Source organism: Eucalyptus grandis, chromosome 3 (genome assembly GCF_016545825.1).
Source record: "Eucalyptus grandis isolate ANBG69807.140 chromosome 3, ASM1654582v1, whole genome shotgun sequence".
In the NCBI taxonomy this organism is placed as follows: domain Eukaryota; kingdom Viridiplantae; phylum Streptophyta; class Magnoliopsida; order Myrtales; family Myrtaceae; genus Eucalyptus; species Eucalyptus grandis.
Window position 1 is genome coordinate 45,307,165 of NC_052614.1, and position 12,932 is coordinate 45,320,096.

At 41.9% G+C, this 12,932-nt stretch overlaps 2 protein-coding genes and 2 long non-coding RNA genes across 5 annotated transcripts; all 4 read right to left on the bottom strand.

Annotated features, from left to right (window-relative positions):
* Positions 1-541: 541 nt before the first annotated feature.
* Positions 542-1,513, bottom strand: LOC120291874 (dirigent protein 1-like). Its single transcript, XM_039309644.1, has 2 exons — positions 1,501-1,513; positions 542-1,089 (listed from the first exon to the last, which is right to left on the bottom strand). The coding sequence occupies exons 1-2, from the start codon at positions 1,511-1,513 to the stop codon at positions 542-544; spliced, it is 561 nt and encodes a 186-aa protein (XP_039165578.1).
* A 262-nt stretch (positions 1,514-1,775) lies between these two features.
* Positions 1,776-3,574, bottom strand: LOC120292247. Its single transcript, XR_005550038.1, has 3 exons — positions 3,337-3,574; positions 2,967-3,224; positions 1,776-1,985 (listed from the first exon to the last, which is right to left on the bottom strand). It is a non-coding gene; the product is annotated as an uncharacterized LOC120292247 (long non-coding RNA).
* A 1,574-nt stretch (positions 3,575-5,148) lies between these two features.
* LOC104437477 (dirigent protein 22) lies at positions 5,149-5,867 on the bottom strand. Its single transcript, XM_010050434.3, has one exon. It carries the CDS (start codon positions 5,783-5,785, stop codon positions 5,213-5,215), a length of 573 nt encoding a protein of 190 aa, XP_010048736.1. The 5' UTR covers positions 5,786-5,867; the 3' UTR covers positions 5,149-5,212.
* Positions 5,868-8,573: 2,706 nt separating this feature from the next.
* Positions 8,574-12,524, bottom strand: LOC108958399. Of its 2 annotated transcripts, XR_005550075.1 has the most exons (3): positions 12,003-12,520; positions 10,633-11,909; positions 8,574-9,361 (listed from the first exon to the last, which is right to left on the bottom strand). It is a non-coding gene; the product is annotated as an uncharacterized LOC108958399 (long non-coding RNA). The 2 variants fall into 2 exon arrangements; XR_005550074.1 differs by having other exon boundaries at positions 10,633-12,524.
* Positions 12,525-12,932: the final 408 nt, after the last annotated feature.

The following is a 12,932-nucleotide window of genomic DNA, read 5'->3' on the forward strand; positions in this document are numbered from 1 at the left end:
GACAAAGAAGCAAGCTGAAATTTTTTTATTATTTCTTGTACTCAATGTCGGTGAAGAAGAGGCGGTGCTCACGCCTATAAATAGAAGTGTGGTGTCTGTTTTAGTTGGCTGAAAAAACCAAAACCACTCCTTCCTTTGTAATACTTACTTTCATAATAAAAGCTCTCTTTTTTTAACCCATACACCCTTGCCTTTGTAGCCCATATTTCACACATACACACTTGCACACACACACGCTTCCGCAAATCACCAACAATATCTCTATTCATTGTGCATTTTGGATGCAAGTGCATGATTTACCATTAGCAAGAATCACTGAGAAAGTAATGCGAGGAGTGATCTTAAAATAGGGAAGGTGCTGGAACTGAAATTGGAGGCTAGGGGAGGCAGCCCCTGCAAAACTAGAAAAGCAAGAGTTTCTTGACTTAGCGAGACCACTTAAGTCGGGGATTGTGGCGAATATTGCAACTGTGCATTGACTTTAAATATGAAAGATTTCCTTATTTTTGCTATTCAAGTGAGCGTATTATAAGCTATTACGCTACCGATAGCAAAGGAATCCCCATGAAGGATCAGCACTGGAAGAAAATGATGTGGGGAACTTTGGCCAATGTCTAAAGGCGGAAGTACGTGAGACAAGTCCTCCGCGTGCGAACCAGAAGAGCCTGCTCCTGTCGACAATCGGCATCTCCCTCACGTCAGAGAACACTGCATCCTGGCCAAGGACGCTTAGCGTGCTCCCGTTGTACATCCCTTCAGTGAAGACGTAGTTCTGCACCATCGGCAGGCCAATGCCATTCAGTGATGAGGACAAATAGAGTCCCTGAGCCCAGCCGACGATTTTGGAGCTCAATTCCGGGCCCTCGGTCAACAGGTTGTCAGTCATAACGACGATGCCGAACCCCGTGGCAGACATGCTGGTCATCTTGGCCTCAGCTACACGCACTGTGGTCAGGTTGCGGCCGCTCACGATATCATGGAAATAGAAGTGGAGGTGGCTCAGCTTCTCCTTCTTTAGGCCAAGCTCTTCCGGAAGCAAGCTTCTTGAGAAAATGGTGGAAGTGAGGAGGAGAGAGAGAAGATGACGAGCTTGGTAATGCAAAGAGCCATATTGGAGACACAGAGATGTGAAAAGGGTGTTGTTGGGGTTGGGGGGGTGGGTTGGGGGCGGGGCAGGGCGGGGCGAAGGGCGGGCGGTGGTGGGGCGGCTTTTATAAAGGAGGTAATGGAGAAAATGCGTTTAAGTAGGAAAAACAGTAGTGTGATTTTGGATTTATCAAAGTTGATTTACAAAATTAACGTACGAAGTGATGCAACAAATAACAAATGGATATCGTAAATAAAGTAAATGAAATGCACATGACATCTAATAACACTTTGGCACCGACCCTCATAATATACTAATTATATAACTCAAATTTTAGGAATATAAAATCTTTCAAAATGAAATTTTCTTGGTGGAGTAATTAAGGTAAAGGAGCCTGAGTTCAAAGGAATAACCAGAGAGTAACATGGTCAATCAATTGGGTACCAAAGTAACGGTTGGATTTGCCTGGTATAAATTTTTTAAGAATTAAGATTTTTGTTTATAATGTCACGCCCGAACCTCGAGCACGCGCACATCCCACTGCGGTCGATAGAAATGCGACTTCCCGGGACACGTCGCCGACCCATTCTTTTTTTTTAATTACACATGCGGAAGCGGATAAATAATCCCGAGACAAAACTCAATTGGGATAGAAAAGCAAGATCACATTTTCAAAACCAACCACTTACTTTTTATACATATCAAACCAGTTCATTTACAAGACTAGGCTATTTACAAAAGATCTATAGAAGATCAGTCCTCAAAAACTAAGCTGTCCTAAGATCAGCTAGACAGGTCCATTCGCCAGCTCTTCAGTCGAGATCGGCGAAGTCAAAAATCCTCTCAGCGACCCTCACTGGTCTACCAAAAAGCTCCGGAGGATCCGCCATCTAGGGACCTGAAATATTATCCCACAACCGGGATGAGACAATGTCTCAGCGAGTCCTATCCTCTAAAACTCGATTAGGAAGAAAATAAGCCCCAAGGTGCCCTAGCCACACAAAGAGGATTGAGGACTTACCTCGCCTTAGTCCATTCCTGCACATCAGTACATTTCATAATTCAACCAAATCCGATCATTCACAATGATTCAAATCAATCATATTATCTATCTTTCCATACCGTCTATCATACCAGTCGTTAATACGACGAATGCTCTCCAAAGCTGTAATATATAGACGGTTGCTCGCTCAAGCTGTATAGATAGATAGCTCACCAAAGCTGTAACTGTTATAATAGCTCGCCAAAGCTGTAACTGATATAATAGCTCTTAAAAGCTGATAATTCAATAATAAACTAATCCATACTTCAAATCAATCAATCAATAAATCCCATCGATTCAAACTGGCCATACAAACCAATCACGGTGCTAGAAGCTACACCAGGGTATTTTCAAGTTAAATACCAAAACTTCTCCAATTTTATTCAATTCCTCACTTAGGAATAATTAACCATAATCATCATTTCCACTCAATTTCTCAATTTAACATATATTTAGCACAAACCGATCGCTTCTTTGCGATCGGTCGAAAATTCTAACGGCCGCCATCCCGGCAAAATTTTCGAAATTATTAAATAATTAAATTTAATTCCGAAAATTAAATAATTAAATATTATATTATAATAATATAATTTAATAAAATAATATTTATAAAATTCGAAATAATTATTTAATTAAAATAATTAATTAGGGCTTAAACAAGATTACACTAATTTAAGAATACAATTAGCCCTAATTAAACATCCATTAAACTAATCATACAACTAAGCTAATTTACATTAAAATAATCTAATCTAACCACCTAAACCTAATTAGACTAATCTAAACACCCATTAAGCATGATTAACTTGCTAAGCGAGGTTTAGAGGATAAACTCACCGGTTTTGCGCGCCGGTGAGTTCACGGCGACCACGACACCAAGGCGGTCGATAAACCCCAAAGCGGCGACACCAACGGAGGCTGGGAAGGGCTTGAAAATGGGCCACGAAGTCTCCAAAACCTTGCTGTCTTCTGCTTCTGATCTGGACTGAACTGCAGAGAAGAAACCAGCAACTTCAACGGCGAAAACGGGATGATCGGAGCTCCGGCGAGCGGGTGGTTGGCAACCAGCGGCTCCCGGGGGTCAAGGGGATCTTGCTGGAGGTTGGGATGGGCAAAGAAAGGGTCGGAAAGGGGCAAAACAGCAAGAAAACGCGAAACAGGCGGAGCAGGGCAGAACCAGGCGGTCCGGCGAGCGGCAGATTCTCACCGGATTTCGGGACGACCGAAGAATCGTTCCGGAAAGCGGCGAGGTGTTCCGGTACGGGCTGGATGTCTTCTTCACGGTGATGGGTGGCTCGTTCTCTGATTCAACCGGGAAGTTAACTTTTTACTCGGATCTTTGGCGAAAGGTCGGCTGGAGCAGAAACTGGAACGAGGGGAAAACAGAGGAGGAAATGGGGTCCGATGGGCATGCGACGGTGGAGGGCTGATGCTGCTTGGTTCCTCTGGTTTTTTGCTGAGCTTCTCTCCTTCAACAACAATGGAGAAAGCCTTAGAGAAGAAGCTGCTTAAGAGTGGGGGTCTCCTTGGGCTCTCTAGAGCTCAACACTCTGCCATCTTCTCATTGGCTTTGCCCCACCATGACACCACATGACCTTAGCCACTCTCTCTCCTCCAATCTTCCTCTACAAGCTTGGCAATAGGTGCAAAATGTGGTGTGCCATGGGAGCTACGAATTTTGGACATTCCCCCATTCAATCCATTCAATTCTCTCTTAATTCCAATCAATTGAAGCTCAAATAAATCGGTCCATGTGTCTCGGCCTTCTCATGACATTTCCCGTCAAATGATCCAACTCGCATCCCGAAGATTCGATTCAAAACGGCCCTCCGACAATCCCGAACAAAAACGCCTTACTTTGCTTTTCCGCCAAAATCTCGGTTTGTAGAAAAATCTTCTGAATATGAGTCGACGTTCTAAAATGAATTGTGACATGCCGAACCTTCAATTTCTGAATCCGGGTTTAAAATCACGGTTAATTTCAATCTGGCGCGATTTGAGCGCGTCCTAATCTACCGGGTAGCTTTTAGGAAATTTTCAGTGCAATTGACCCGTGGTTGATTATTTTCAAACCACTACATAATCTTCGACATTAGCGACTCTCGATTGTCGTGAAAATCTCGAGGTTTCAAAACGGACACGGGGTACCCAAAACGACGAATAATCGGTTCGGTGCCGGTCGACGAGGATATTGAAATCAGGTGGAATCACCCACACTCTAATTACATATCTATTTTGTTTATAATGAGATTAGCGGATTTAGGATTAGGGTTTCAATATCGGAAATTAAAGATGCTAACTTACTCTCTATAACAGAGGATTTTAATCTTTCTTGAATAAATTATTAATTAAGGTACACTTCAATTTGTAAGCTAGCAGGAAGTGCTCGTCATAGTCATCGCCCTGCTATCCAGCTCATCTCTAAGTGATAAGTGTGGATTCAATTATGTGGTGAAGTGTGATTAGTATGTGGTCCATTAGAGGGACGGGTAATGCTATTTTTTTTTTTAAGAAATTGATTTTACATTTTGATGACCAAGTGACATGGCAGAACCCACTGATGATCTCACAAACAATTATTGAAGATCAATTTTACTATCATCAGCATTACTCTACACAGAGTAAACTGTCGTTTTCTCTTCAACTCATCGTTTTCACATTGATGACCAAATGAACAGTTTCATTTCAATTATTTTCGACGCGTGGGGATTGCCCAATAAGTCAACCCATCGTCTTCACTTTTTCTCTTTTTAATTTGCTCCATCTTCGCCAAACCTAGATCCGATTTGGTATTTCACCTAACGCCCTCAATCACATTTATTTATAGAAGAAGCAAGCAAGTCATCCGTAATAATTCATTCCGCTAATCGATTTGCGTTATAATTCATTCCGCTGATCATATTATTCATAAAATAAGTCATCCGTAATTATCGCTTGGTAAAGTACAAACAGTAATGCAAGAATCATGGGTGATTGGGAAATTAAAAAAAAAAAAAAAGATGCCAAAGACAAACGAGAGGGTCATAAACTAAATGTGAGAAATCTTTCCACAAAGGCCTTCAAAGACATCTCGTGAACATGGATCAATAATGGAAGACATAAACATTGTAATTTACGACGGTGTCCCCGGTCTTGCGGTCCATCGTGTGCGTCTTTGCCTGTGCGTACCCGCGGGCGAACCGGAAGAGCCCGCTCCCGCCGACGATGGACATCTCCCGCACACCGGAGAACACCGCGTTCCGGCCGAGCACGCTCAGCGTGCTCCCGTTGTACTTCCCCTCAGTGAACACGTAGTTCTGCACCATGAGCAGCCCGACGTCGTTCTGCGACGACAGCGCGTAGATACCTTGGGCCCGCCCGACCTCCTTGGAGCTCATCTCGGGGCCTTCGGTCAGTGGGTCATCGATCATGACCACGGCCCCGAACCCTGTGGCCGACGAGTTGGTCATCTTGGCCTCAGCGACGCGCACGGCGGTCGGGTTGCGCCCGCTCACGATGTCGTGGAAGTAGAAGTGGAGGTGGCTCAGCTTCTCCTTCTTGAGCCCGAGCTCTTGGGGGAGGAGGCTGCGCGCGAAGGTGTGAGAGTTTGCGGCGACAAAAACGGTCGACATACAGAGGAGAGAGAAGGCTACGAGCTTTGCTATGCGAACAGCCATGGCTAGAGAGAGAGAGAGAGAGAGAGAGAGAGAGAAAAAAGGGTTTCGTTGAGGGGAGGGTTTTACAGAGGGGGCGGGTGGGGAAAGACGGGGATTTTTTTTTTTTTTTTTGGTTAGATGGAAAGACGGGGTTTGGTGGAAGGTACTAATAATATTTTTAAAGGAGGCACTTACTTGCGGAGTAGTTAAGGGTAGGAGACCAAACAAGAGACGACGTGATCATATGTTATATGGTGACCCACCATTTTCGTGCGTTGGAGCGATTCTTCGTAGGTGGTGATTAAAAATATGTCCCAAGTTTGAGCTTGAAAAGAAAATTTTTCTAATCTTAATAGATTTTCATTTACATATATTGGTAGTGTTCGTATTATAAACAGTATCGAAGAGAAGCTTTTCCTTGTGAATTCTTTTATGAGATTATTAGATTATTTCGTGAGGAATTATGAAGCAAAATATTATTTAAATTATTAGGTGTAATTAAGGACTGAGAAATATTTATAGTGTTTAAGTGAGTTTAATGTGGTTGTGATCTTCATTGTATCGCTTGATTTATGGTGAAATTCTTTGTTGCTTTCCTTGTGGACATATATCATATCGATTGAACCACATAAATTTGGTATCTGATTTATTTTATTATTCAATTGCTTGCTCCCATGACAATTAATATCAAAGCTAGGCTTGACTAAGTTGAAGCGAATCGATGTCGGCAAAAATAGGAAAAGTGAAAATCAACAAATTTGATGGGAATGATTTTAGTTTATGGAAGATGCAAATTGAGAATTATTTGTACCATATCAATGCCAACTGAATAAAAGATTAAAATTCAGCATTGCTTTATTGTGAACCCAATTAGGACTGCAGGAGGGCTTGTGGTGTTATGGAATGAAGTGGTATCAATTATTGTGAATTCTTTCATTTTGGAGTACGTTAATATTACATGTAGAGAAGGGCAGAGGAAGATAGTGATGATGATCACCTTTGTACATGCATCGTATACTTTCAAGAAAAGAGTCCTGTGGTGGGAGTTAAGGAGCATTAATATGCATAATACTCTACCTTGGATTTGCTTAGGTGACTTTGATGAAGTTATTTACCATTGGAATAACATGAACCTTAACTTGACATGTGTAGGTAACTTACAAAAAACTTATTAGTAATAACTTCTAGATAAAAATTGATTTGCATGTTAATAACATGAACCTTAAGTTGTGAATTGATATGGGCTTAGAAGAACTAAGCTAAACTTATGTTTAATAATCCATTAGCTAAATCCTAAGTGATACAACTCACTTCGAGCTAAGGTCATGACAACTAATATCATATAGATTGAAAATCATAAAATCATTCACACAAAGGAGAATAAAAGTGAAAAAACATGTTGCAAAGATCCCAAAAGCTATAGAGTAAAGTTCAACATTACTTAGGAACGATGCTCCTGTCTAGATAAACAAGATCGCCATATGGTGAAAGAGATGTCTCTACAACCGACAGATTATCAGTAATCAGTCTACCAAGACCTCTTCGATCAAAGCCAATCTCTATCAAGGCCATTATTGATAACTCAAAAGAGATTATAAAGGTAGATAGCGTAAAAACACTGAAGCAGCAGTCAAATGTGCACTGAAAACAAACCGTATTTAGTGAATAGTGAGTGGCCAAGCGGCAGGCAACCATTTCCACACCAAGAAGCTTATTCCCGCGAGAGCCAAGAATTCTCCTGCAAGAAGAGGGCACACACGTTTTAAGACAGTATCCTAATGCCAGTATTTGACAACTATCTATTCAAAAGCTAAGAGAGTTAAACCGTGCAAAGAATATACCGTTTACACTATAAGAGCTTCGATTACAGAGGACAAAGCACCTGTATGATCTCTTCATGGTTTCAATCAGTAAGTATACTTTGTAAACAGAGGCCTCTTTAGTGCAATGCATCAGCTTGTCTTCAACACGATTTCCGCCATGCCAGAAGGGAACTCATGCATTCAGTAAAACACACGATGATGTAGTAAAGACTAAATTTCCAAGGAAATTCCAGTTTACAGACACCAATTCGCAGCCTACATATTTTCCCACTCTTCTGGCCTATTTTATATTCGGTGAATGATTTCCTTACACAGTTTCGCCAAGACCTCCCTTTTCTCTGAAGAGACAATGTACCTAGATAGCCAGGTGAACGGGAAAGGTGGAAGGAAGCTCCCGTATCTGGATGAAATCATATTCAAACCTCTGAATGGGAAAAAGCCAGCTATTGAATGCATCATCTCTGCATTTTCTTTGAGTAATTGCTGCAAAAATATAAAACCATTTGCACTTTATATTTGTTTGTTCAAATTAATAACTCCTTTAGAAAACCAAAGGAAATGATGACATGGTTATTGAGTCGTCGTAGGCCACTTTGGCGTCTGCTTGGCAACCACGTAGCGTCGATGCTGCTATTACAAAATGAAATAGAAAAAATAAAACAAAGGAAAAAAAAGAAAAAAATCTTCGGCATGCTCTGCAAATAGAGGCAGGGACGCTCCGCCAGGTGAAGGTGGCCAGACCCAAGCCGGGGTCAGGCAACGCTGGCCAGACCTACACGGAGCTTGGGCGACGGCGGTGTTCCCCATCCATCACAGAGGTACACACCCGGAGAGAGAGATACAAGGGAAGAGAAGTCCTGGTCCTCAGCTGCCCGTTGGGACGCAGGGGCAAGGGCCACGGTCTTCCCTACAGATCTAGGCAAGGGTTGCCGCCCTCGCGTCAGATCCGCCGTGGTTCTGCTGGGATTTGAACTGGTCAGAGGACGGAGTATGAGAATTTTATGCGTTCATAGCTTCACTAGTTGCCAAACCGCTGTCGATAAATAACAAAAACTAGATCACAAGGATTAAGTAAAACAACAAGTGCTTTGTGATTTGATTTCTCTTTCTTTTCTCTGTGGTCTGTGATTCAGAGGGCACGGCTCTCAAATAGAGCCAACGCCCAAAAAGAAAAGAGCTTGGTATGTCATGGCTCCGTGTTTCGAGAATTTTGCTGTTTCATGTTTGTGGAACCAGAGGTTTGATTTCTCTTTTCTTGAAGATTTCGTTGTTGTGCGTGTGGCATCCGAAGGCCCGGTGGGCCAATTGCCTAGACCCTGGCGGTGGCTGGGTGATATCGCCGCCCCGCCGCGTTCCTCTGCCAAGTCACCCTTACCCTGGCCTCCCCCCTCCTCTCTTTCTCACTCTTGAGGGTTTCCTTTAACTTTTTTTATTCTCTATTCCACCCAAGAAATTTTCCGAAAGAAGAACGACGGTGTGTTGTGGATGGGCAATTGGACATGTCGGCATATCAGTCAACTGTTTGACTAGAGGACCGTCTTGAACAAAAAGCTAAAAGGACTTTGATTGAAAAATAATAATAACAATAATAATTGAGAGACGATAATATAAGTCGAAAATGTTCAGAAACCTCTTATGCCGTTAGCCCATATACAAAAAACCTGTGTTAATCATCAATCCCATGATAATTTAGCTCACTAGTTTGGCCTGAAGGCTCCATTCCAGCTCAGAAGCAAAATCAAGTGTAAATGACAGCTGAAGGCATTGAACCTCACTGTACATTAAGATAAGAAATAAGTTGATAAAGGAAGTGGAATAAACACAACCCAACAAGCACATATATGAAAGCAGTTAGCATCTATATTGGTATGCAATGTACTCATCATTATGCAAAAAGACCAAGATTATCCTAGCATTCAGGAAAAGTCACACACAATTTCATCATTTGGTAATCGAAACATTCCAGGGAGGGAAGTATCAACTCCACTGGCCATAGTAACAACGTCCAAGGTAGCCAACTGCCTAAGAGCGAAGTAAATAATGAGTGACTGACTCATAAGTTGAAACTAATACGAGACATTCAAACAACTTTGATGGACTAAAAAATCAAACAGACAGAATATTATTTGCCCAAATTAACGAATAATGAAAGTAAATTCGAGGGGATAATGCCATTAAGTTCAGAAACAGAATCCTGCTTGTCAGGGAGAAACTATGGGTACCAGATGACTACTATAAACCAACTGCAGTAAATGTCCCTCGCTTTACATTTGACTCATGCAATTAAGAGGGAAAATAATTTACAATTTTTAATTGTTTTTGTTTCTTAATTAAAGGTAGAGTAATAAAGAGTACAAGAGTGAAACATCAAAAGGACTTGCTTCCGCTCCAAGAGGAATCATGTCAGGAATCACAAGTACTTACTTTCTCGTCTCATTTCACCACGAAAGGCCTTACACATAAAGATCAAAGATAGTTTTACTGACCATGCCACGAAATGCGGAGATACCTCATCTACTTAAGATTCATCTGTAACAAAGTATGTCCAATAATTTGGATCGTGGTATAGCTCCAAGGAATCGTCCAAGTTATTTTCCAAGATTTCAAAAGTTTGTGTAAACACTTTTTAATTGTATGGTGAACTGGTTATTGTTCAGATTGCCGATCCTCAATGTAAGAGTACCCTCAGCATGTGCAAATACAGATGGGAGATTCAAGCTGTTCATCCATGACAATGTAGCTAAATCTTGAGCGTACTTCCACCGCTTATTCACTAAAATCGAAGCATCAACCAAAAACTGTAAAACCAGTTTTATTCTATCAACTACATAATATATCTGAATCATAGGAATCAAGGATGAAAGTTCTGTTTTGATCTAGCCAAGAAAAATCTTACCCTACTCTATGATGTCTAGCTAATAATGTGTTGTGTCAAGAAGTTATTATGCAAACTAAGAGAAATTAAGACGAAAATCCAAGCCCGAAATTGTCAGTAACGCAGTAGTCTAAGCTAAAAAGTTCATAACCTTAAAAGCAGGTACTCACATGTGGTTTCAAACATGTTCCCCACAGGTAACGAAGTTACATGAAGGTATCAAGAAAATTTTTGCACTCCTCAATGTTCCCTGCATATATATTGACTATTTGATTAGAAACAACAATTAGGAAAGAAAAGTATAAGAGCCGTAAGATCATAATCAAGGGAGTGAAAGCAAATTGATAGCAAAGTTACATGTTCTTTATAAGAGAGCACTTGAGGGGCGTTATATCCCACCTTCCACTTAGTTCATTTATCATATCCCACCTCATTCAATTAACTAGTTCCACTCAAATACACTAATTCCTAAGCCGACATTTCCTCTACAGCCACAAATCCACCATTGCACATCATCTCAGCTATAGAAACTTTCCATCAGATGTTGATATTTAACCCTCCAAATTGTCAACTAGGGTGCCACCGTGGCATTTAATCGTGATTTAAGTGCCATATCAGCAGTATTTTTAACAAAAGGATCAATATGAACAATCGAACACTTTTACAAGAGATCAGGATCTATTCGTGCCTTTATCCCTCTTTTTCTACCATAAACTTTCAATCTTAAGTCACTTTTTTGTTTGTTACGAGATTTGAGTTTAACCTCTTTAACTTCAACTCCGAGTTTGTCATGACCGTGCTAAGTTAGTTATGACAATCCTCTGCTTTAGTTCAATTTGATCATAACATTAAATTGGTTAATGACATATGCTTCGGTGACATGTTTGGTGCAGGTTTCTTTTGTTACATTTTCCTCTAATGTTGTCACTTGGCGGAGACACGTTTTTGTCTACTCATTTAATATTATTTAATATTAATATGATGAAGCTTGACGAATTCTCTTTAAAAAATCATGGCATTTCTTCATTTGTGTAAATCACAATTAATTTAGCCAAAGAAAAGAAAAGAAAATAGAAGAAAAATTGACAGTTGTTGGGTGGAGAAAGTGTCTACGTTAACTTCTCATAAGGCACTGCGCACCGCCACGCATTTATTTAATTAAACTAGATAAGATAATGGCAAGAAGTGAGAGTTATAATTGGACAATACTCGAAAACCAGAGAAGGCAGAGAGGACTTAGCTTCGGTTTAGCTACTGGAATTGCAGGAAGCGCAGCTGATTCTTCCTTAGCAGCAGGCCGGGAACCTCCATCACCGGACCACCGCCACCCGCTGGCCGTTCAGGAGCTCCTTCACCACAATCGACACGAGCCGGCCGAGCATATGGTGCCTCGCGTCCAGTTCGTGCAGTTGGACCCCAACCAAGCGGACAAGCTCTGGCTCGGGCCCTGCGCGCAAGACCCAAACAGCAAAAGCGCGGCGTCGTTTCGTAAGTCAATGTCGAGCGACTCGCAAGGGTACAAGCTCATCAGCAGAAGTACCGAGAACGCGAGCTGGGGCACCATCGCCCTATATAGTTTCGTGGGTCGAGACGAATTTGTCTCCATTGCAAAGCATGAGCGAAAAATGGAAGCCTGATGGGTTGACGCCGTCATGGCCGACGTTGGTCGAGATGTTCAAGCAAGGCATGTCGTCCTCTTCTTCTTCATCACCGCGTGGAATTTCGTGTTGCTTCTTCGAGCTTCAGCAAAACCAGCGATGGAATGAAGCCCTCCTGTTTCTTCTCCGAAGAACCCTCTCTTACGAAGCTCTCTGTCGGACGTCGCTCTCCCCCGTTTATCCCCCCCGAAGGACTCCCCTCTCTCCCGTCTTTAAACGCCTCTCTCTCTCTCTCTCCAAGGACGACGCCAGCTGCCTCTGGCCGCCCCGTACCGCACGATATTCCTCGTCGCGCTTCCTTGCGTCCTTCGGCAAGCGTCCCTCTCTCTCTCTCTCTCTTGTCCTGAAGCTAACGTCCAAGTGAGGGAAGGAGGAGGAAGAAGGAAGAGGAGAGCGGGCCGGGCTGGGTAAGAAGAAAGGTGGGCCGCGCTGGTGAAAAAGAAGAAGGAGAAACGGGCTGGGGGGGTGTTGTAGTTGGAGGGGATGGGTGGAAGTAGAAAGGGGACGTTCGAGCCAGAATTCTATCTCCGATTTCCCATTGTAACAAATTTGGCACGTGTGATGTATTAAGGGCAGTTCACTTTATAAGGTGTTTGGTGTTTGCTAAGACCAAAAAAATTCACAAGAGGGTTCTTCCCATCATTAAAGAAAGGCCTTCACGACAAAAACTTCAAGAAAATTGGTGCATCACATCTCACTTCAAGCCATGAGAGGATCCATTTGTTTCATGAAAAATTTGACATTTTTTGATTTTTTTTCAATAAACTATTTTATAAAAAAAATATATTTTTATATTCAATTAAAATAAAAAA

What these genes read in the sequence shown, in the direction of transcription:
- LOC104437477 (XM_010050434.3), bottom strand. Translation starts at nt 5,785, where the DNA reads ATGGCTGTTCGCATAGCAAAGCTCGTAGCCTTCTCTCTCCTCTGTATG.